The 22,087-nt window shown below is 42.4% G+C and overlaps 2 protein-coding genes across 6 annotated transcripts in view; both read right to left on the reverse strand.

Annotated features, from left to right (window-relative positions):
- Nucleotides 1–1,055: 1,055 nt before the first annotated feature.
- LOC126373100 (DNA repair protein XRCC1) lies at nt 1,056–15,638 on the reverse strand. Its single transcript, XM_050019100.1, has 13 exons — nt 15,492–15,638; nt 14,870–14,980; nt 14,400–14,486; nt 13,926–14,105; nt 12,944–13,148; nt 10,876–11,093; nt 9,355–9,658; nt 8,806–8,971; nt 7,506–7,738; nt 6,774–6,846; nt 5,141–5,291; nt 4,562–4,717; nt 1,056–2,120 (listed from the first exon to the last, which is right to left on the reverse strand). Exons 1-13 carry the CDS (start codon nt 15,540–15,542, stop codon nt 1,965–1,967), a joined length of 2,091 nt encoding a protein of 696 aa, XP_049875057.1. The 5' UTR covers nt 15,543–15,638; the 3' UTR covers nt 1,056–1,964.
- A 2,958-nt stretch (nt 15,639–18,596) lies between these two features.
- Nucleotides 18,597–22,087, reverse strand: part of LOC126373148 (glycogen synthase kinase-3 beta) — a 39,375-nt gene continuing 35,884 nt past the window's right edge. For 4 of the 5 annotated variants that reach the window (XM_050019173.1, XM_050019175.1, XM_050019174.1 and 1 more), the window contains 2 exons: nt 18,888–19,191; nt 18,597–18,657 (listed from right to left, as the gene is read on the reverse strand). In XM_050019173.1, coding sequence (XP_049875130.1) covers nt 18,608–18,657; nt 18,888–19,191 — 354 coding nt within the window. In that variant the 3' untranslated portion in view covers nt 18,597–18,607. Of the gene's footprint in view, nt 18,658–18,712; nt 19,192–22,087 lie in introns of those variants that run through there. The other variant, XM_050019172.1, reaches the window with a different exon arrangement.

Here is a 22,087-nt window from a genome sequence, read left to right on the forward strand (position 1 = left end):
CATTAGCTCTAAATTCTAACGAACAAAGACGCGTACGTAGGCTAATTACGGGTTCGTTTAATTCACTGCAGAACCATAAAAATGCAAATCGCATTATTACGACGCGACGAGGCATGCTTTCTGACATTGTAGACGGTCTTCACTTTTTGTTGCAAACACGTCGCATTTACCTACCTATGCTATAAATAGAGGCTAAATAGAACGAGAAGTGTAAAATTTCCGCCCATTAACCCCTCAATCAACCGAAGGAGGTATGGAGCATACTCCACCAAGCGCGCTACTGCGGGTTGCTGGAGGTTTTTACGACTAATAGCCGGGACCAGCGGCTTATGACAACCAGGTGATTCAAGCCTGTAATGTCCTTACCAAATAAAGGATAGTCTCATAAAATTAATTTCGGTATTCCCCCATCGGGAATCGAACCCAGTCTGATCCAGCAGTGGGACGTATGTACTGTTAGTATGTAGCTGACTATTTGTAAGTATTATTAATTCTTCTTGTGCATTTCGCAGGCACACGTGTGCGCGCATAATCGCGTATGTCAAGGTTATCGCTGTATGAAGTGAATAATAAGAACTACTACAAAGATCACAGCTATTTTAAATAACTCTTACATTAGTGCTGATTTCAGTACACAACATCTAATTTTATTTTAAGTTATACCTGTCATTTTCTTATTTGCCAAAATTTGTTTTATGGAGCAGAATTAAGTTGACATTCGTTTTAAAATTACATTTGTCAATCATCGGTCCCTTTCCGTAACTTAAAATAAAATTAGGAGGTGTCTGGAGGAATCGGGGCCATTTTTAACTTAAGAAGAATTGTAAGAAGAAACTTATGAAAGTTACAACCAATATTATACAATGTAAATTGTTATTTTATGACAGGTAAGGGTATCTTGGTAATATAATGCGGTACGTGTTCACTAGAGATAGACAAGATAAAACTTACATAGACATAAACAGTCTACATACGTCTCATAATCAACTGGAGGGGGTACAGAGCATACTCCACTGCGCTTCTCCACTATGGGTTGGAAAATAAAACTTGTAACGTGATAATAATCAACAAATGTATTAAAGTTCTCTTGCAGCACGGTGCATTTGACAGCAGGACAGAAATATAGAGTTAAGCCTAGTGCAAAAGAGACAGACTATACTACTACTATTCTGCCTCTCCGTTTAAGAAGCAAGTCAGTGTACCACAGGACCTCAGTGACTGTCACAAGACAGCATAATTATAGATTTATAATTATTTGGTTTCTACATTTTCTCCCTGCTGTGTGGCATGTGGCGCCACCTAGCCGCAAGTAGCGGAACTACGAGCAGCGCCACCTGTCATTGAATGGAGGGAACCTTCCTAATGGTAACCTGCTACTCTATGATAGATGGCGCTAGCTAGTATGGGGCTTCGAAGGGGTACCAATGTATCTAAAAGTTACTCTATAACAGATGTCGCTAGCTGTCACTATTCCGAAGGCGCCCGAGCACCGCCTGGTTTGTCTATGTGTAGATATATACATTTTCTCTGACACCGTGCTGACAACATCGTTTTATTGTCTCTCCTGGAATTCCTGTGATCAGTGACTATTAAACTCGTGTAACGCATAAGCCAAAATGGAAAGAGGAAGGGGAGGCCTTTGCCCAGCAGTGGGATCTTGTAGCCTAGATTAGATTAGAACGCATAAGCCAATCGCTGTAGTTCTGTGGTACACCGGCTTGCATCTGAAACGGGGAGCGCCGATTCAAACTTGGCACCGGACTTGCACCAATGAGTTATTAATTTATGTTAACTGCAGTTTTCACTAACACAGTTGGCTCGACCATTATAGACGGTACGATCCGGATCACATATCACGTTGGTAACAGAAAGCTCGGTGAGGTGTTGGTACTTAGTTCATCTTGCGATGGATGTACCTCTGACCTAATTGGGACATATTCGTGAGCTTATGTGAGCGCGCAGCATCAGGCGAGCACGAAGTCCCCCGCATCACACAGCCGGCGCCGCTGGTGGCAGCGCCACACCCAGTCCCCGCGCACGCGGCGCCCGCGCAGCCCCGCGGCGCTCGAGCTAGATAGACACACCGCGTAGTCTACCTCTGTTTCTTCATCACTATGCGGCTGGAATTAAAATAAAGTTGTGACAGAATGTCCTAACCAAACTAGGAATCACAAAGTGATTTTTGTGATATGTCCCAACCGGGATTCGAACCCGGGACCTCCGGATTGTCAGCCCAATGCTCCACCACTGGACCACGGAGGCCGTTTCATCATCATCATCATCAGCCGTACGACGCCCACTGCTGGGCATAGGCCTCCCCCAAGGATCTCCACGACGATCGGGTGTGCGTCAAGCTAGCGGCCTCAAAAAAAAAATGGGCACGAAAAAATAATTTGACCATACCAAAAAATAGTACTCTTATTGAAAAAAATAGTACCTGTTGTAAAAAAATTAGTACCATCACGGTTCTGGATTTATAGCCATGTTTTATTGCACTTGCTAGCTTGACGGTGAGCGAAATTTGGCGAGAGTTAACGACAAGGTCTTTCGCTTTGATTTAAACGCCAAAAAATAGTACCAAAATAGTACTCACCCCCTGCAAAATACCGAAATGAGTTCTTCAACGGTTCCAAAGTTATAAAGGCAGTTCTTTGATCCCGCTAGCTTGACGTTTTGAAAATACCTATTATCTGGGGAACGCTTGCATACTTCAGTATGTAACTAATATCAATAAACTCGTATGAAATAGTACTTCCTACCATCATAATTTTGATCCGATTCCCTTTGTAGAAATATGTTAAAAAATCATCATAACCTATGCCATACATTTGTTGTTGATACAGTCACGTAGACAATTACATAACCTCACAATTTATTCGTAAGTATTGCCATCGCCAGTATTGCCATTTTGGAGGTCTACCCTACCATTTCTTTGCACTTCAGAGTGTTGCTATTACAAAAAAATGCTATTTCATACACCCATATGCACTAATTTTAATAGAAAATGGCTGCATGGGTCTAGTTCTTATTGAAAACAATCTGTGATTTTAATACATCATAATTCATTTTTAATCTACTGTTTTATTTTATAATTTATACCTTCATGTTCAATTTGTTACGGATCGAAGTGTTTGTTAATAAACAATTTGCAGTATTTGTAGAATAACTCAAAGAGTTTCAACAATGATATTACTTTCATCTGACAACCCTGGCACTTCACCATTTTTATTTATTTATTTATTTGTACACAATAGTACACAGAAAGAAACACTTTTTTACCCAAAAATGGGGAAAAAATACTAAAATCTGACAACATCCTTCTTGAGCATGTGTAATAATTTTGTTCGCGACGGTACCTGTCTTGATAAATGTAAGACATAGGTTATAATGACTTTTTGACATATTTCTACAAAGAGAATCAGGTCCAAATTATGATGGTAGGGAGTACTATTTCATACGAGTTTATTGACATTAGTTACAAACTGAAGTATGCAAGCGTTCCCTAGATAATAGGTATTTTCAAAACGTCAAGCTAGCGGGATCAAAGAACTGCCTTTATAACTTTGGAACCGTTGAAGTACTCATTTCGGTATTTTGCAGGGGGTGAGTACTATTTTGGTACTATTTTTTGGCGTTTAAATCCAAGCGAAAGACCTTGTCGTTAACTCTCGCCAAATTTCGCTCACCGTCAAGCTAGCAAGTGCAATAAAACATGGCTATAAATCCAGAACCGTGATGGTACTATTTTTTTTACAACAGGTACTATTTTTTTCAATAAGAGTACTATTTTTTGGTATGGTCAAATTATTTTTTCGTGCCCATTTTTTTTTTGAGGCCGCTAGCTTGACGCACACACGATCGGTCCCGCGCTGCCCGCATCCAACGGCTTCCCGCGACCTTCACCAGATCGTCTGTCCACCTTGTAGCGGGCCTACATTCCAGAACCCTTCCGCCCCAGCGGCCATCGGTTCTCCTCGCTATGTGTCCTGCCCACTGCCACTTCAGCTTTGCAATTCTCCGAGCTATGTCGGTGACTTTAGTTCTCCTGCGGATCTCCTCATTTCTGATTCGATCCAGCAGGGAAATACCGAGCATAGCTCTCTCCATTGCCCGCTGAGCGACACCGAGCCTCCTCACGAAATCCATAGTAAGCGGCCACGTCTCACTGCCGTAGGTCATCACTGGCAACACGCACTGGTCAAAGACTTTCGTCTTGAGACACTGAGGTATTTTGGACGAGAAGATATTCCGCAGCTTCCCGAACGCTGCCCATCCGAGTTGGAACCGACGAGAGATCTCTTTCTCGGAGTTGGACTTACCTAACTGGATTATTTGCCCTAGGTAGATGTACTGGTCTACAACTTCGAGTGTAACGTTCCCAACCTGAACTGGAGTGGGTGCAACATGGTCGTTGGACATAATTTTTGTCTTTGCCATGTTCATGCTAAGACCCACTCGTTGGGATGCGTTACTGAGATGCTCGAGCATAGTGTTCAGGTCTTCCAGTTTACAGGCCGTTTACAGAGTATAAAATTAATAAAACTAAACATTATATTTTTACCTCTACGATTTCCCCGCCATAAGCTGTAATATACCGCTTCACTAGGCTTGTATCCAGGATGGGCTTGCTTCCCTCGAGTATTGAAAATGTGAGCCCTTCGAAAAACGACGGAAGAGCTTCAACGGTTGAGATCGATAGGTCTGTGTCGTCCATCTCCTGTAATTAAAGGAAAATAATTTAACGTACTGCAACATCACGCTTTCATCCCCGAAGGGGTAGGCAGAAGTATACAGGGTGTTCAAGGTTATCAAGAAAATCGTAATAATAAGTCCATCATTTTATTACGTTTTTCGATCAGCCTCCGTGGTCTAGTGGTTAGAGCGTTGGGCTCACGATCTGGAGGTCCAGGTTCGATTCCCGATGGGGGGGACATTATCGAAATCACCTTGGCTGTCCTTAGCAAACAAAGGCTGTCCTTTGTTTGCTAAGGACATTGTAGGCTTGAATCACCTGATTGTCCGAAAAGTAAGATAACTCCATCCATCCACAGGGAAGGCCCGTGCCCCAGCAGTGGGGACGTTAATGGGCTGATGATGATGATGATGAGTGGGAAACCAGCCTATCACAGTCTGCGGTTACCTGTTGATCAGTTTCGTCGCTATCAGTATCACTGACTGTGACGCAGCCGCGTATCCGTTCGTCACACACGAACGCCAAGTCTGATTCACGAGACGTGTTCATCGTGTCGTCCTTCTCTTCCTCATTTACGTCTGGTTTTTTGTCCCGGTCGCTGTGAGAAGCAAAATATAAAGAGACGTTAGTAAATAGGTTGATGAGGTTGGTAATCCACCTCACAACCCACACGAGAGAAGAAGTAAATAGGTAAGATATATACCATTTTATGTGTAAACACATGTTTTATGTATGTCAGTTCGTTGACCATAGGTATTTAGTTGATTTTGCGATGGATGTACCTCTGAATACCCCAGTTAGGATCAGTGGTGCCGTTCCTGGGATTGTTTCCACTTTGGGAACGTTCCCCAATAAAAAGGCGCAAAACTTATCTAAGGAGAGCTTTATTGCACAACCTTAAGGCAGATGAAACCAGGGTATAAGATAGAACCATTTAAAGAAGAAAAGCAGAACATGTCCTTACTATTAAACATTCCCACTTTGGGAACATTCCGGGTTACGGCACATCACTGCTTAGGTTAGGTTAGGTTATGTAATAAAATATTAATGAAAATAATATGAATGAAAGTAGACTTATGAAACAGATTTGTGATGCATGTAAGTGGTCGAGTTAGGAGAGAAAGACCTAGGCGTACATACCGCGAACAGATCCAGGGTGTTATACAGTGTGCAGTCGAGATTTCCTTATACAATAGTTCAATTAAACAATGGGGTTTGAATGTTAAAAGGACATTCGGTCTTGCGACTTCATAGAAAGGCCAAGTCAAGAGTTCACCGAACCGGCGAGCATGCATGAAGAGTAGGACTATTGAGAATTTTGGTTTAATGGGAAGTCTACTGGGTACAAAATTACCAGTGGTCCTACCAGTAAGTTTATTGGGAAGGAAATTCCCAGTAGTTCAACTGGTAAGACTACTTGGTAAGACTACTGGGAATAGGGGGTTAAAGTAACTGAACTGTTTCTGAGTTCTATTTAAAACCATAGAACAGGTGGTCAAAAAGGGCACATCAAGAAAAGAAAAGACAGAAAGAAAGAGCAGAGCTGTAGCGCGTAGAAAGGAACGTAGTACCGGAAGACGCGAGCGCCGCCTACCGGCCCAATACGACAGTTATGTTCTCGAGTAAAGTCATTTGATACGGAATTCCCCCCTCTGATCACGTGGTCTGACTGATCGGCCGGCTCACCCCGCGCGCCGCGAAAGTTATGTTCCCTAATTATAAGTGACTTGTACTGTAATTAAAATGTTAATTTCTCAAGGACTGGTTCATTCCAAGGTCCCAAGAACGCTAGCTAACGAGCTTTAAGAGTTAAGTAAACCTACTTGTGTTGACTATGTTGTAGTGCCCTTACAGGGTTCCCGTTTGTAGTTTCCTCTACTTTTAACACATTTGAAAGTTGAAAGTGGCACGGAGAATGCTCTTAAATGAAATTGTCTTAAGTGAAAATATCAAACAGCAGTATTGCATGAACCTTTTTAACCTCCTTGAAGGTTAAAGGAGATCAATGTTCTACTATGTTGGAAACATAGCAGGAGTGATGTTATGTATGAGTCATACAATTCAATATACGTAAACTCACGGCGATGCGTCGCGACGATCTTTCTGTGGAGCGGCACGTAGTACTTTTTCAATTTCGTCGTCAGTGTCACATTCTGTGAAATAAACATCAACAAAAAAGAAAATTATAACAACACATACATAATAACCAATTCCTATCGGGCGTCGACCTCATCCCCTCTCGGTCTTACTTTAGTCATAGAATAAGGAATAATATTAGGTATAGAACGGCAACTCTCCGTTCCCCGCCAGCGGCTGAGTTAGGTTTACCTCACCCTCCCTCGGACATAGTTTAGACTTGAATCGTATAGTTGTCAGACGTCACACACACAGAAGCGCGTGTAATATAACGTTAATGTGTAGTGTCTGTGTAAAACGAGGTGGTTTGTATGAAGTGTCCGGGTTGTGCTTTAGTCTTAAACGGCTGTAAGCCGCTAAGGAGTAAGGGTCACATTTACGCGTTAGGGGGTACAAGGTGTGAGGGGCGACCTGTGCCCCGCCGAGGGAAGTATTTAGGCTATTTACGTTATAATAAATATATTAATAAAATGTCCAAAAGATGATCCGTGCTTCGGAAGGCACGTTAAGCCGTTGGTCCCAGTTACTACTTACTGATGTAACTAAGGGGCCTTTGGCGGCTCAATAGTAACCCTGACACCAGGGTTGATGATGTTGATCCTCCATCTCACAACCCGCACGATAGAATAAAATAAATAAGTACAATTTAATAATAAGCGCTTTTTTTCTCTCTTACCAGAATCTGGAGTAGCCGCCTTAGCGCTGGCATCCGTCCCTGGAGGGTCTTCCCCGGAGGCGCTCCTGGCGCGGCGCACCTTGTACTTGTCCTCGGTGGCGAACCACTGCCACGGCAGGCGGCGGCGGCGCGCGGCGCAGCGCTCCACCCAGTCGGCCGTGACGGCCACCGCGGCGCCGCCGCCCGGGGCCGCGCGCACCGCCCGCAGCTTCGGGGTGTTAGGGAACGCGCAGCTGCACGGGCGGGGACAAATGAAATGAGGCAGGCATATAGTGCTATACTTCAGTTTCTCTCAGAGAGAAAATCCGAAATGAAGTGATCCGACACAAAACCAAAGTTAGAAAGAAAGAAAGAAACCCAAAAATTGTGGGATAGGGCATGAAGGAAACGATTATTATTTCTTTACCTTTGTATATTTTAAACGTTTTATAATTTCGTACCTTTTCCTCTTTAAAAACAACCGTCCGCCATTTCCCTGTCATTCCGTAATTCTCTCTCGCTCACTCCTCGCTCTCTTTCACACACCTTTGCGCATAGCATAACATAACGACCTCCGTGGTTCAGTGGTTGAGCGTTGGGCTCATGATCCGGAGGCCCCGTGATCCTTAGTTTGGTTAGGACATTACAGGCTGATCACCTGATTGTCCGAAAGTAAGATTTTGAAGCTTCGGAAAGCACGTTAAGCCGTTGGTCCCGGCTACTACTGACTGACGTAAGTACGTAGTCGTTACACGAGCCATGTCCTGTCCAATAATAAGCCTGACACCAGGATTGATGAGGTTGGTAATCCACCTCACAACCCACACGATAGAAGAAGAAGACCGACATAGCTCTGAAAGCAAGTAAACTGTAGTGGCAGTGGGCTAACCACATTTGTCGCAGAACTGACGACCGCTGGTGCAAGCGTGTTCTGAAATGGAAACCGCGTCTACGGAAACGCAGTGTGGGTCAACCCCTGGCAAGATGGCGGGACGACTTGCAGAAGGTGGCTGGAAGCGCCTGGATAGGGCTTTGTGGCCGCTTTGGGAGAGACCTATGCCCACCAATGGACAGCAATAGGCTGATGATGATAATGGTGATGAGTCATATAGTGTTTCCACGTCGACAACACTGTGATTATAAAAAAAGCCAAATAAGCCCCCTGAGTTTATTTTATTGTTACAACTATCAAGTAGCCAATTCGTGGTTGACTTTGCTAACTGACGTATCTGTATTTTTTGTCAAAGTACTGCAAATCAGTTTCGCCAAAAATTGCAGATACGTCAATTCGCCACATGAGCGACTAATTGTATGTAGTTACATGAGATGCGTGCAGCCGCGACCCCAGTCCCGCTGGAATCGCGCACCCATGGCCAGCGCGGCGTCCCGCACGGCAGCCCGGCGTGGGTTCTCGTAGCCGCTCAGCACGAACACCACGTCGCTGAGCAGCGTGTGCGGCGCCGCCGACACCGGCCCGGCGTGGAGGCCTTGGGGAACGAGCTCTCACTTATCCAGGGTGTAATCGCCGTAACGAATACTGAGGGCGATGATTCAGTCAATATTTTCACTTCCATACTTTTGCGACGGAGAAACATAAGCTGATTCATCCCCCTCAGTATTTGTTATGATGTCCATTACAGCCTGTATTTTTGACCACCACTTTGAACACATTTTCTTAATTCTTTTTCGCAGAAGAGATTGCCAATCTGATTTTCTACCACGAAGGAAAACCAACATTAAAGCTTTTCATACTGGCCTAAGATGGATCACGTTGGAATAAATAGAAAAGGAGGAAGGATAATTTTTCCAGCATATCTTCTTCGGATATCAAACCGAAACAAAGTCTTCAAAATTAATAGTTTTTACTTACTTTGGTCAGTGTCCTGCTGTTTAGACATCTTCTGTTTTTTGCTGCTACTCTCGCCATCTTTCCCTTGCTTGTTAGACGAACTCCTTTCTCTTTTAGGAGTTCTCTCATCTCTACTTCTGTGAGAGTCGTCGTGTCTGTTATCTCTATCAGAATGAGAGTGAGAAGCATCGTGTCTGTCTTTGTCTTTCTTATGTCTAGAACTTTCTGCTTCTTGCTTATCTTTGAATTGCTTGCTCACTTTCTCTTTTTCTTTGTCTTTGTAACGCCGTTTGTCTTTTTTGCTGGTCTTTTCAGCTGTTTTTGCCTGGGCATAAGTGCAAGTAAATTATTGAATTGTATTTAATTTTTAGGGCACATTCTAAACCCTTTAAAAAACTTGGTAAAAATATTTTTAATAAGAGAATAAGAATATTTATAACTCGCAGCAAGGTTTGTCCCCAGTCCACATAGTTTGATATTCTTATATTTTTTGTATGATTTATAGCACTAACCTGCGCCATAGTATAAAGAATAATACTACGTATAGGGATAGCGCGAACTGTTTGTTTCACTCTTGCGCGTTAAGCGGTATCCGGTAAGAAACTTTTTTTTTGTACAGAGTGTACCCCGTGTTAAAGCACATAATAACGGGTTCTTACCGCGTTTAAATGGGGATATGAGACTCCCGATATTTCGACACTATTGCAAGTGCCATGATCACGGGATGACTGATGAGATTGGAGTGGAGTAGGTAGATCCATAATTTTCTACGGGCAGACATATCTGTCTACCCTCTTTCTCTGCCGCTTGTTTATGTTTTTGATACCGGAATGTTCGGAACCATCTCAGATGGTTCTTGATGGTTTTCAGATGGTTCTGAACATTCCGGTATCAAAAACATAAACAAGCGGCAGAGAAAGAGGGTAGACAGATATGTCTGCCCGTAGAAAATTATGGATCTACCTACTCCACTCCAATCTCATCAGTCATCCCGTGATCATGGCACTTGCAACAGTGTCGAAATATCGGGAGTCTCATATCCCCATTTAAACGCGGTAAGAACCCGTTATTATGTGCTTTAATTATGATAATAACCGCGTAAACTTAAAACAATGTACCCCGTGTGTAGGGAAAGTCACAAACAGCGAACATATCGAAAAAATATAAACTACAACAGGCGTCACAAGATGGCAACAAACAATATCCCGGCTTCACAGGAGTCTCAGGTAACCTGTATTGGGCTGGCTTTCCCTTTGCAGAAAGCAAGGTCAGACAGGCAGTCGCTTCTGTAAAAACTGGACCTGTCAAATCGTCAGGTTAGGTAAACGGACCCTGTAAAAGACAGGATAATGCTAGGTAGATGATGATGACGACAGGCTGTCGTTTCTGTAAAAACTGAACCTGTCAAATCGTCAGGTTAGGTAAGCGGATCCGTGAGAAACGGGATAACGCTAGGAACGTGATATGACAGGAGTCTCAGGTATGAAATTGAGTTCCGAGTCCAATCTTTTTTAATTTTTTCGCTCTTCGGGAGTACCATACCTGTTGGTCCTTATGTGCTGCAACAACTTTATCAATCTTGTTATGAGGTTTATCATCTTCGTCAGCGTATATCAATCTGTCGCCACGCCGGTCGGAGGAAGGACGTTCACTAGACGTAGCGTCACCTTTTGGTTTGCTTATAGGTGTTCGTATTAATTTTGTGGATGAATCCGATACGTTCTTGAGAGCTAGCGATGTCGCTTGGCGTATTTGTGCATCTGTAAACGGTGTTTGAATTTGTGGATTTGTTTTTTGGAGTACGTTATTATATTACTCTAGTCCCATTAGGTAGATTGAAGGGACATGTCACTTCTTATCTAAAAAGTTATAACACCTCGCAAGTTTACATTTTGTAAGAATTATCAGAAAATGGCAATATGCTCGTCCCCTATTACACGGGACTTAAGGCCCTGCACAGACGACAGACTATCACACGACGCGCAAAAAGTCCGGCGCGTTACTGCATATAATTGCATAGGTTATATTTTCACAGACTAAAAAGTGCGTCACGGATAGTCTGTCGTCTGCGCAGGGCCTAAACATAGCTGGCGAGAAGTGGGTTCTCCCATCTGGATTTTCCTACTGCTTGGCAAAGGCCTCCGTAAAGGCTCCTCTGAGCTTCCACTTCTCCCTGTCCTGAGCGATCTGTCTCCAATCCGTCTCAAATACATGAAACATGCGCAACATAATAAAATTATCGATCGATTCAATAAATTTTGTCGAAATCCATAAGTTCGTTTCTTTCCCCAACATGCGTGCCATGCATGACATGACTTATTTAGGTTCACATATTATCAATCGACAAAACGACATAATTATATCGCCAGAATCGATAAAATTTTATCACGTTGCGCATGTTAGCCCTACAGCCGGGTCTGCATGACAACCGTGCCGCGCGCGGCGCAAATAAAATTGAGCGCTACGACCAATAGCCATTTGACGTCCATCTACGTAGATAGAATTCGTATCGTTTATTGGCCCAAGCGCTCGATATAATTCGCGTCGCGGTTGTCATGCAGACCCGGCAGGTCATCTGTCTATCGCTTCCTGGGTCTACCTCTGCCTCTGCGTCCAAGATGTTGTTGTTGATGTTATTATTAGTAATACAAAATAAATAACATTTTTACCTCCAATAATAAAAATAGAGATCAGTGTATAATGCCCACATTGAATAAATAATAACCCTGAAATGAAATTGATGACTTTGGTTGTTGATCACACAACACACATGAGAGAAGATTCCCAGTTCAGCCCAGAAGCAAAAGAAGTACTTATTGTTAGATAGAAAAGAATCGATCGACCTAATTATCTACTGATACATCACTATGCTAATGAAAGTTACAACACTAGTTTACGTACTTTACCAGATCCAATTCTTACCGTGAATTTAGGGACGATTGTAAAATGTTATCTTATTGAATAATCAATTGGTATTGGTACGACGCCCACTGCTGGGCATAGGCTTCCCCCAAAAGGGGGGGTTGGAACCATAAGCCCACCGCGCTGGTCCAGTGCGTGTTGGTGGGTCGCCAGGATGGATTTCGTTGATCAGCAGGATGTACCGCGCGCAGGCGAGGTTGGCTTGGGCTCCGAAAGGTGTCATTTGGAGACCGTTACACCCCATTGGTATTGGTATTAGCGGGCCGTTTTCCGCAACTCGACCTCATCACCATCACCATCAGCCCATTAACGTCCCCACTGCTGGGGCACGGGCCTTCCCTATGGATGGATAGGGAGATCGGGCCTTAAACCGTCACGCGGGCCCAGTGCGGATTGATGGTTATTAACGACTGCTAATGCAGCCGGGTCCAACGGCTTAACGTGCCTTCCGAAGCACGGAGGAGCTTGAGATGAAAACTTTTTTTTGTGGTCACCGGCCTTTACGAAAGTTGCTTGACTTCAACAATCGCAGACCGAGCGCGTTTACCGCTGCGCCACCGAGCTCCTCGACCTGTGAGCGCCTATTTTGCGTGATACCTGAAATGGCTGGATCACTCCAGCCAGCCTAATTCCCCAAGGAAATCTAATCAATAATTACTGACCTGGTCGTTCTGTTTATATTATTTACCTGTACTAGGCCCCTCGCCCGCGTGTGTGGCGGCGCGATGTTTAGCAAACAGCGCTCCTGGCTTGAACTCGTCATCATCAGACTCCTGTTCCTCCAGGAACGACAGCTTCGGAACTGCTGTGGGTTTGGTCACCCTTGTAGTTGATGGATCACTGTCGCTAGAGTCGCCCTCCGGAGAAAAGATGTGGATGAAGGATAGGCCGTACTGAAAGTTTGATATTGGATTGGTTTAAATAATGAGTATGGCAGGGTTGAGTTGGAAGGGCCAAGTGAGCGCAAAAAGCGCGCCATACAAGTATTAGCAAATAGTTCATACTTTAATTTTGCACTCTACTCCTCCGCAAACACTACAGCGCACGGAGCTCCGCGATAGTATATTAAAAGGCCATTTTGTGAATTATAATCTGCGCGGCAAAGAATCTAATATCGACTATGATGCGAGGAGATCCGTCCTTATCACAGGAAAGCTAAAATTCTTAGTATCAACGGCTATTTATCAAAAAAATATTTTCGTATGCAGAATTTTACGAAAAGTAATGATAAAATTGCAGCCTATTACATAAAACACGAGTATACATTGCCGGTAAAGTAGCTATGGAATTTCAGAAGCAGTAGAGATATCGTAGTTATCTCTTTCCATGAGTAGTATTAAAAAATATCGGGGTTGAACTGGCGACAGCGGTTCTCATACTAAATGCGCGTCTGTGCCTTTTCAACCTTTTTCTTGTATATTGCGTGGTTGCCATTTACTCAGTAACATGGGTATAGATTTTTTTGAGTATCTTGCACCGGGTGAACCGTGCCAAGCAGTGTGCTTATATAGGCTGTTTATACTGGGTACTTAGATTCACCATGCGATGCTTTTCTGCTACATTATTTATTTAATTATTATTTTGTTAAGTTCATAAGTTGTCTTTGCCTGCATGTGGTTCTGCTCACCCCACTAGGGATTAAGGTCGTTAGTTTATGTATTTTGTTCTACCTTGCAATGCTTGTTATAAGGCTGCGAGCACACGACGCGTACGCGGTCCCAGCGGCGCGCGCGCACGTCAGCCGCTAGGTGCTCCGCACTGAACGTGCGCACGCGCTCCGCCGCCGCGTCGCCCGAGGGCAAGCGACGGGAGTCCATAGGGGAGAGGAACACGCTGCTGGCTATTAACACCTGCGAAGTTTAATTATTGTTTAATTTACCTGTTACTTTAAAAAAAAATGTCTTGTCATAAGAAAGAATGAAAGAATAAAATACTTGGTTCTATGCTGCTAATGCTGAATCAAAAGCCAGCTTCAGTTTGGCAGCATTAGCTCACGACTATATCCCAATTGGGGTGTCAGAGGTACAACATCCATTGAAAGATGAAAAGTACCCATACCTCACCAAGCTTTCTGTTAGACCGACACAATAGGTGGTGTGCATATCGCCATTCAACTCAACTTTTTAGTAGAAAAAGCTGTTTACCTCAAATGGGTCATTGGGCTTCTCAGATCTTCCCACAAGCACCTCCACCAGTGCTGCATGATGTGCGCCGATTGTGATGGAAGATATCTGCAAATGATTTGAATTCCTACTAAAATAGAAAATATTGAACATGTATGTTGGTACTCTTGAGTTAACACTAGTTTACAACTTAATATAAACATCATAATACATATGTACCTGTTAAGTTACATTTACAAAGTATTTATTTACCAGAAAATGTTACAATTTTGATGTTTAGGGTTACTTTTAAGGAAATAGTTACTTGTGCATAGGCATAAGTTGAACATGAGGACAGTATTGTAAAGTATGTAGGCACCTAATTTTATAGTTTTGTTTTTTAAGTGATTAAGTTAAAAACCATTATGTTATGTCCCTTTAGTGATCTCATTCATATTAGCAGCTAGTAGCAGGCATTTTTCAGTGTGCTTGCTTTTGTAACTTTCCCATACCTGCACAGCTTTAGCCAGCTGCAATAACACCGAGCAGGAGGGTTCCCCTTGGGGACAAAGCCAACGCCCGCGACCTGCTTCATTCGCTAAAAGATTACTAGCCGGTGCATCCTGTAAAATTGTGGAAAAAAATATAGTAAGCACCTAATATAATAATAACAATAAATGTATTTACTATTTAGTTGCTGAAAGCTGGTATCCCTAAAAGTTTATAACTGAGCCAAGGATACGGGATACCAGCTACCATCCATAAGTTACTTAAAAGTGAGGACACTAACAAAATTACTAGTAAAATCTTTATTTCCTCTATAAATTGTGAAAATAATATGCGATAAATACAATGATAAATTTGTAGGGGCTAGCTGGAATACATAAACTAGGTTACTCTGTGCTTTGAATTTAGGCCTAAACCTCCGGAAAATATGTTCAAAAGTAGTAAGGTTCAAATCTTATTTACTACTGTTTTTGTTTGTACTGTAATGTTTCATGTACCTACATAATAAAGACTAAGTTTTGGGATTTGATATCATATTAGGGGTAATTTGTTTATGAACTTGTTTTAGTTTCCTACTGAACATTCCACTTTCAAGTAAGATATCAAAAATCCGTCTGCAAAACTTACCGATGACTCACTGCTGAAACTCACGACATAGTCAATCTTCACTCGAGGCATGTTTTAACTAGTTGTTTAAGAATTTTAACATTCAATTCACCAAATAAATTATTTTTAGCGATCCATTTGATTGTGGACAAAGACCAAGGTATGCCGCCAATTTTGACAGTAAGTAAACAGCTGATTTATTGCTCGTCAATCCTAGGAAGCAAAAGATTGATTTTATTATGCCAATAGGCTCGTCTCGTTAAAAAAGTGACCACGTTATTTGTGATACTATTTTTAGGATTACATAATTTGAAGCGGAAACAATATCTCTCCTGACAGACAATACAATCGACACGGCATTATTTTTTTAGAACCACACAATTGTTATTCTCCCCTGCTTAGTTCTTATGTATGGATACTTGATTCAACCTATTATATCCTTACCACTATGATACTTACGCAACAAAGTTGGACACAAAAGAATTTTGTTATCCATGTATTTGTATGTATGTTCATGTAGGTACTTCATTTTGAGATTGTGATAGTCTTAATACTAAAGGGTGATAGGGTAGTCGTAAATGAAAAGCCAAGTTTACTATTCATAATATTTACTTTTATAATTATGTTATTTTCATTCATAACTAACAACGATATGGGTGTTACGATGTATTCAAATTCAGTAAAACAAATTAAAACAAAATACAAATTTCACTCACTATTAAATTTAATATTACAGTAATAGTAATAAGAAAAACTTTACTTTTAAATAATTTATATAAGTCATAACCCCATGTCGAACTAGTAATTTTATATGGGTAATTCTCATGTAGTAAATGTGCACGCAAATCGTGAAAGTGAGAATTCAGTGGGATAAAGACGTTTCATTAATATCGCTTCAAACATTCAGGTCACTAGTATGTCTTATAACTTTTTACACAGAGGGTCTTCAGAAGCAACGTCGATTACAAAATTCATATAAGATAGACTTAATAAAAAATATGCGTATCTAAACTACCGTGTCCCTTACCGAGTCCGGGGGCGCCGCGCGGCGGCCCGGCGCGGCGGCGGACCGTGAGCGCGCACTAACCGACAAACGTTACTCAAGAGTCATACCGTAAGGATAATTATATTTACACGAATTATAGGTGTGTCAGCAAACCAATAGTCTTAACGACAACTAAGCTCCACTATGTGATTTGAAATCGATGCGCCGAGCGCAACACTTAAAAAATACAATAATTTATACTTTACTATTAGATACATAGTTAGCAGTTAACACACAATGACATTGTGTTGTACGGGGCCTGGCACTATAGGATTTTTTTGGATGATGTATTTTATCTGTAAGGCATGCTTAATCATCCACAATAGTATCTAATATATATTAATAATAGTGATTCATCGTGTGATGAGTCTGTGTGGAGCGGGACTGGGCTTGGTCCTGCTGCGCCCGTGCGCGTGCGCGGCTGTCGGCCCCGTCGCCGCGCTGCCACACTACAGCGCTACACGTCATGACGTCACCGCGCTACAAGTCATGACGTTTAACACGCTGTCCTACTACAGCGCTACACGTAATGACGTCACTACGCTGCTAAGCTACAGCGCTACACTTTATAACGTCACCACGGTGCCACGATACACGTTGACGTCACCACGCTACAGAGCTAACACGTCACTTGCAGTCCATGCACGGCGCATCACGCGTGCCAACTTCACACCGACAATACGTTAAGCTACATCTACACCATGAATAAAAGATTTTGTTAGTCTATACTTAAAGGTTTAATACCTTTGCCTAATTTGTAACTGTATGCCAAATCGAGGTGCAAAACGAAATTACTCGAATACTTAAAACTATGACAATGAAATTTATAGCATTATTTTAACATTGTTTTCATAAAAGACTACTAATAACCATAGTGTTCTCAATGACAAATTTTATATTATAGAAATATCATTTATTGAATATAGAATACAATATTATCGAAAAACTATGTCGTTACATTAGGACACCGACAGTGCTATTCATTAAATACAGTACGATTATCCAGCACTGGATAAGACAAAGTACACCGCGACAAAACAACGGTGGTAACATACAAGTTGCCCGACGAAAACGAATATCTATAATGCAGTTAATCTAAAATTTTTATATTCTCTGAATTGTTTATACAAATACATAATATTCTGAGATACCATTAAATATTATAAATTATCCTGAGAGATCAGTTTATGCTAGTTATAAAAATTTACAAGTATGCTTCTATGTATGCAACAAAATGTTCCATTGCTAAGTTTCATCGTTGAAATAACACTAGGCATACGATTCGTAAGTTCCATGAGTTAGTGATACGTTCCAACAATAAATACACTAATGCACTACTGAATATGTCTTCGCTACTGGTTACACGGCCCAAGCAAGTTTACGCTCTTACTAAATATTCATGCGGCTATCTCCCAATAGGTGGCGCGACTGTCGCGAGTGCAATAACTTGTGACTCCGTCCGCGGATCGATCGAGTACGAGGATATAATCTATGTAGGTAGAATGCAAAATTACTATAAAGTACACAAAAAGAGAAGATATTACAAATGAAAATAAAACATAAACAATTTATCCAGATGATAATCTGTCGTTTACCAAATAAACATGGTTTAAAACTCAGCATTTTAAGGTATGTACAAAAAGAGACAATTTGAGCTTACAAAAGTACAAAGTAATCACATTGCGACGGTTTAGAATCTACAGTGGATTTACCCTTCTTACCGACTACGACAGCTCAAGCTTTATCGACAATTACACTACAGTATCACACGATTACTCGCCGAAAACACCTATTATGCATTAAATTTTCCCGATGGCCAACACGAAAAAGACTATCACTAAATAGCATACGAATGACTCTCGATCGGGAGGCGAGTCGCGGGCGACGGCTCGACCGAGGGCTGGAGCTCGGCCGCGCGTACTGCGGGTTCGGCAGCGCGTACTGCGGCCTCGGCCGCGCGCACTGCGGGCCCGGTCGCGCTTACTGCGGGCTCGGCCGCGCGTACTGCGAGCCCGGCCGCGCGCACGGCCAGCCCGGCGGCGCGCACCGCGAGCCCGGCCGCGCGGACCGCGGGGGGGGCGCCGCGCGCGTCCTACGACGCCGGCGACCCGCCCGCCGCGCCGCTGCCGGCCGCCGGCGACCCTGGAACAACCACCGACATCAGCTACATGCGCACGGCCGCCGTCCCAAAATGTCTTTTCTCGAAAAGTTATTTCATCTAAAGGTTTTTTCTTGAAAGATCATTCCACCAATGGTTATTCATTTCTCAAACAAAACATAAAACTCTCTTTCTCTTTTTTAGGCACGAGTCAAATCACTTAACGGAGAGCGTAAAGGCCGTAAGGGCTATACGGGTAAGAACGGTAACTGACCTTGCGAGTCGCGCGCGTCCTGCGACTCGTGGCTGGCGGCGGGCGCGTCGGCGGCGGGCGCGGCGGGCGCCGGCCGCGGCTTGAGGAAGTCGTTGAGCGAGGGCTGGATGCCCAGCTCGTACTCCGTGAAGTTGAACAGCGGCGGCAGCGGCCGGCCGTTGGGCAGGCGCGCGCCCGCTTCGCGCAGCTCGTCGAAGAACGAGTGCGCGCACGCCTGCAGCGGGGACAGGCGCGCGCCCGGCGTGTACTCCAGCAGCCGCGACACCAGCGAGATGGCGTCCGGGGGCGTGCACGCGCGGAACACCTGTGTCACAAGACGCTTTGTAGGCCGGCAGCGATCGGACTCACCACAAGGAGTAATCCGTGTCCATTAACAAGAGCTCGATTAGAATGACAGCTGTCAGAACAATACCTTTTCCTGATATATCTCGCAGGCTGTGTACTGTCATTCTAATCAAGCCATTAATGGGTATAATTATGTCACCTCCAAGTAAAGACATCCTCGCATTTAATATCAAGTAAATTATATTCTCATTAAAAATAATTAAAATATTATTTATATTAAGAAGGTGGTTTCTTCCCATGTATTTATTATTAGCCTTAGTTTAAAATGACTATAGTGTTGGTAAGACTATTGAATTCGCTATAAATATAGCATGTAATATACAAATCGTATACTGTGGTAGCGTCGTGCATTTCTAATGTCATATTTGTTCGATATTTTTGTGTAACAAAACCCTGTATTATGTACTTGTACAAGGGCTCTGAAGGTAACTTTACGTCATTAATCGGATTACCGGTCACAGATTATGTGAAACTCATTTACTACAACTGCACCTAAGCTTAATATGCACTTAAATATTTTCTTTCTATAGGTATTTTTCTAAGTTTTCAGATGTTAGTGCAGTCAAATTCGATTCAGGATGAAATCCATTCTCAAAAACGTTCAGAAAGTACGAAATTGCAGGGAAAAGTAACAGTTTAGACTCTATAGCGTCCGTCTAACACTGTAGTAATGTATAAGGGAAGGTCGATCAAAATCCGCTTCACACTCAAATACAAAACAGAAGGAGTAAAGGACGATATATACACAGATATTACTGCTGATTCCAGCAGACACCTCTTAATTTTAAGTTGTACCTTTCATTATCTTACTTGCCGAAAGGAAAGGGACGGATGATCGACTGCTGTTATTTTTTAAAGTAATTAAACAATAACCCGTCTCGCTGGCATGCAACCCTTTTGATGTGTGCTGTCAACTTAATTTTGTCGGGTTATTCGTCAACGTTAAAATCATGAAAGGGTTGTTTAAGGTGTCTGCCTAAAATTAACGCGTGTTCCATACATTTTTAGCCTGTCGATTATCTATCCCTTTCCCTTTCGAGGGAGAAGATAACAGGTATAACTTAAGATTAGGAGGTATCAAAACAAACTTAATTTTAATTTAGTTTGACAGCTCTAAATATAGTGTCCTTCACTTACTATAAGTGCAGGAAGAGCTAATTAGAACTGTCAAACTTAACACTTTCACGGACACTGATCACCGGTCATTAAGCTTTCATAACACTTGAGAACGGGATATCGCATATCGTCAATCGAAAATCACAAAAGCGCCTTTTTGTCAAATCTCATTCAGATGTGATTTTTGTTAATAAAGCCTTCAGACAAGGTAGAAGGGTAAATCAGGTAAAAAATTGCGGTCTCAATTTTTAACGGATTGAAATTAACTAACAAAAATCAAGGTTTTGTTGAAGAAAATCACATCAGAATGTGATTTTTCAAAAAGGCGCGGACGTGATTTTCACTATAAGGTGACCACACAGCCGTTGCGTCCGTGAAAATTTAAAATAAAATTAAGTTTTCGTCTGCCAGTACCGGCGCCATTGGTTAGAAAACATAAGTTAGAGTTGATGACATGGTTTAGAGTCCAGATGTATGTGTGTATGATGGTGTGCTATGTTGCCAGTTTGTTTCTGTTTGCATAATTTCTTGTGAATGTTATTAGAACTTGGAACATTTCGGAGGTATAGGTACATTGTAAGGTGCATCCAAGTGTCGTGTGTTTGACTGAAGACAGGTTTTTGGCAGCTTCAGTAGGTATTTTTTGCTAGCTGACGTATATCTATATTTTTGTTTCTTTGCCACATATAGGTCAGTCCGTCGCTAAGTGTCTTAATGCTTACATTGTTATTCAATCTAGTTGGGATGTTGATGTCGTTATTAATACATGTTTCTATCTATAATTTTGTAAAAGTTCTAGGTGTAGTGTCGGTATGTCAATTTTTTTTTATTGAAAATGTTTTTGACATGATAAATAAAGGTGTCAAGTGTTAAAGGTTTGAACCCAAAGTGAAGTATGCGCAGTATCTTCCAGAGGGGAGACTTGACAAGCATATTTTTTTTTTACTTGAAGTATTGTATTTGGCTTGACTTATCATTATGGCATTAACTATTTGGCCGGACAAAGAGGTGCGCTTTGAGCTCTCATCCGGAAATTTAAGTGACAGGCCTGAAAGGACTCAGTTAGTCCTCGCCTCGGGGCGTCGTCTGAGAGGACTATATTTGAAAGAATTAATCGACCCTAGCGGGCCGATAGCGTCGGGGTCGGTATCGAGGTCCTGAAGGGTTTACTGTCGCGACCTCATTGGTCGCCTTTATGGCTCTTTAGCTTGGTCGTCAGGATCGTTTTACGTCCTTCGACCAGGGTAGCAGTGGGACACATATTGTCAGTGTTACTACAAAACACAAACTCAAAATAAACTAGGTTTGAAATAGTATTTCGCGCCACGAAAGAAGTCGGCGGATTTTAATGAAACTAACTTGACAAGTCATAATAATTCTATGCAGAATCTGCGACAGTAACGCCGCGGCCTTCGAGACTTCTTTCGTATACGGATTATATTTTAAACATAGTTTATCTTTTAGTCTTTGTTTTGTAGTAACACTGCGTGTGTTTTGTCTTAACCTAACTTAACCATAGATTAAATCTCACTTCTTGGCATCAAATTAGCAACCAGGGTAAGAGTACCTCTTGTCGACCCTTTGAATTGTCCTCATTTGTCGACCAGTACTTAATGCCATGTCAAAAAATCTTGTCTACCTCAAGTCACGACATTTGGACCCACCAGAAACAAACGGCACTCAAATCGCACGACGAATGCACACTGAACACCAACAAACAGTCTGCAGACAGCTTCAAC

This window comes from Pectinophora gossypiella, chromosome 15 (assembly GCF_024362695.1).
Source record: "Pectinophora gossypiella chromosome 15, ilPecGoss1.1, whole genome shotgun sequence".
Lineage (NCBI taxonomy): Eukaryota > Metazoa > Arthropoda > Insecta > Lepidoptera > Gelechiidae > Pectinophora > Pectinophora gossypiella.

Coding starts and splice junctions, on each gene's coding strand:
- LOC126373100 (XM_050019100.1), bottom strand. CDS start 15,542: ATGCCTCGAGTGAAGATTGACTATGTCGTGAGTTTCAGCAGTGAGTCA. Junction 14,487..14,869: donor AGCTGGCTAAAGCTGTGCAG/GTATGGGAAAGT, acceptor AATCATTTGCAG/ATATCTTCCATCACAATCGG. Junction 2,121..4,561: donor ATGGCGGGGAAATCGTAGAG/GTAAAAATATAA, acceptor TTTTAATTCCAG/CCGCATAGTGATGAAGAAAC.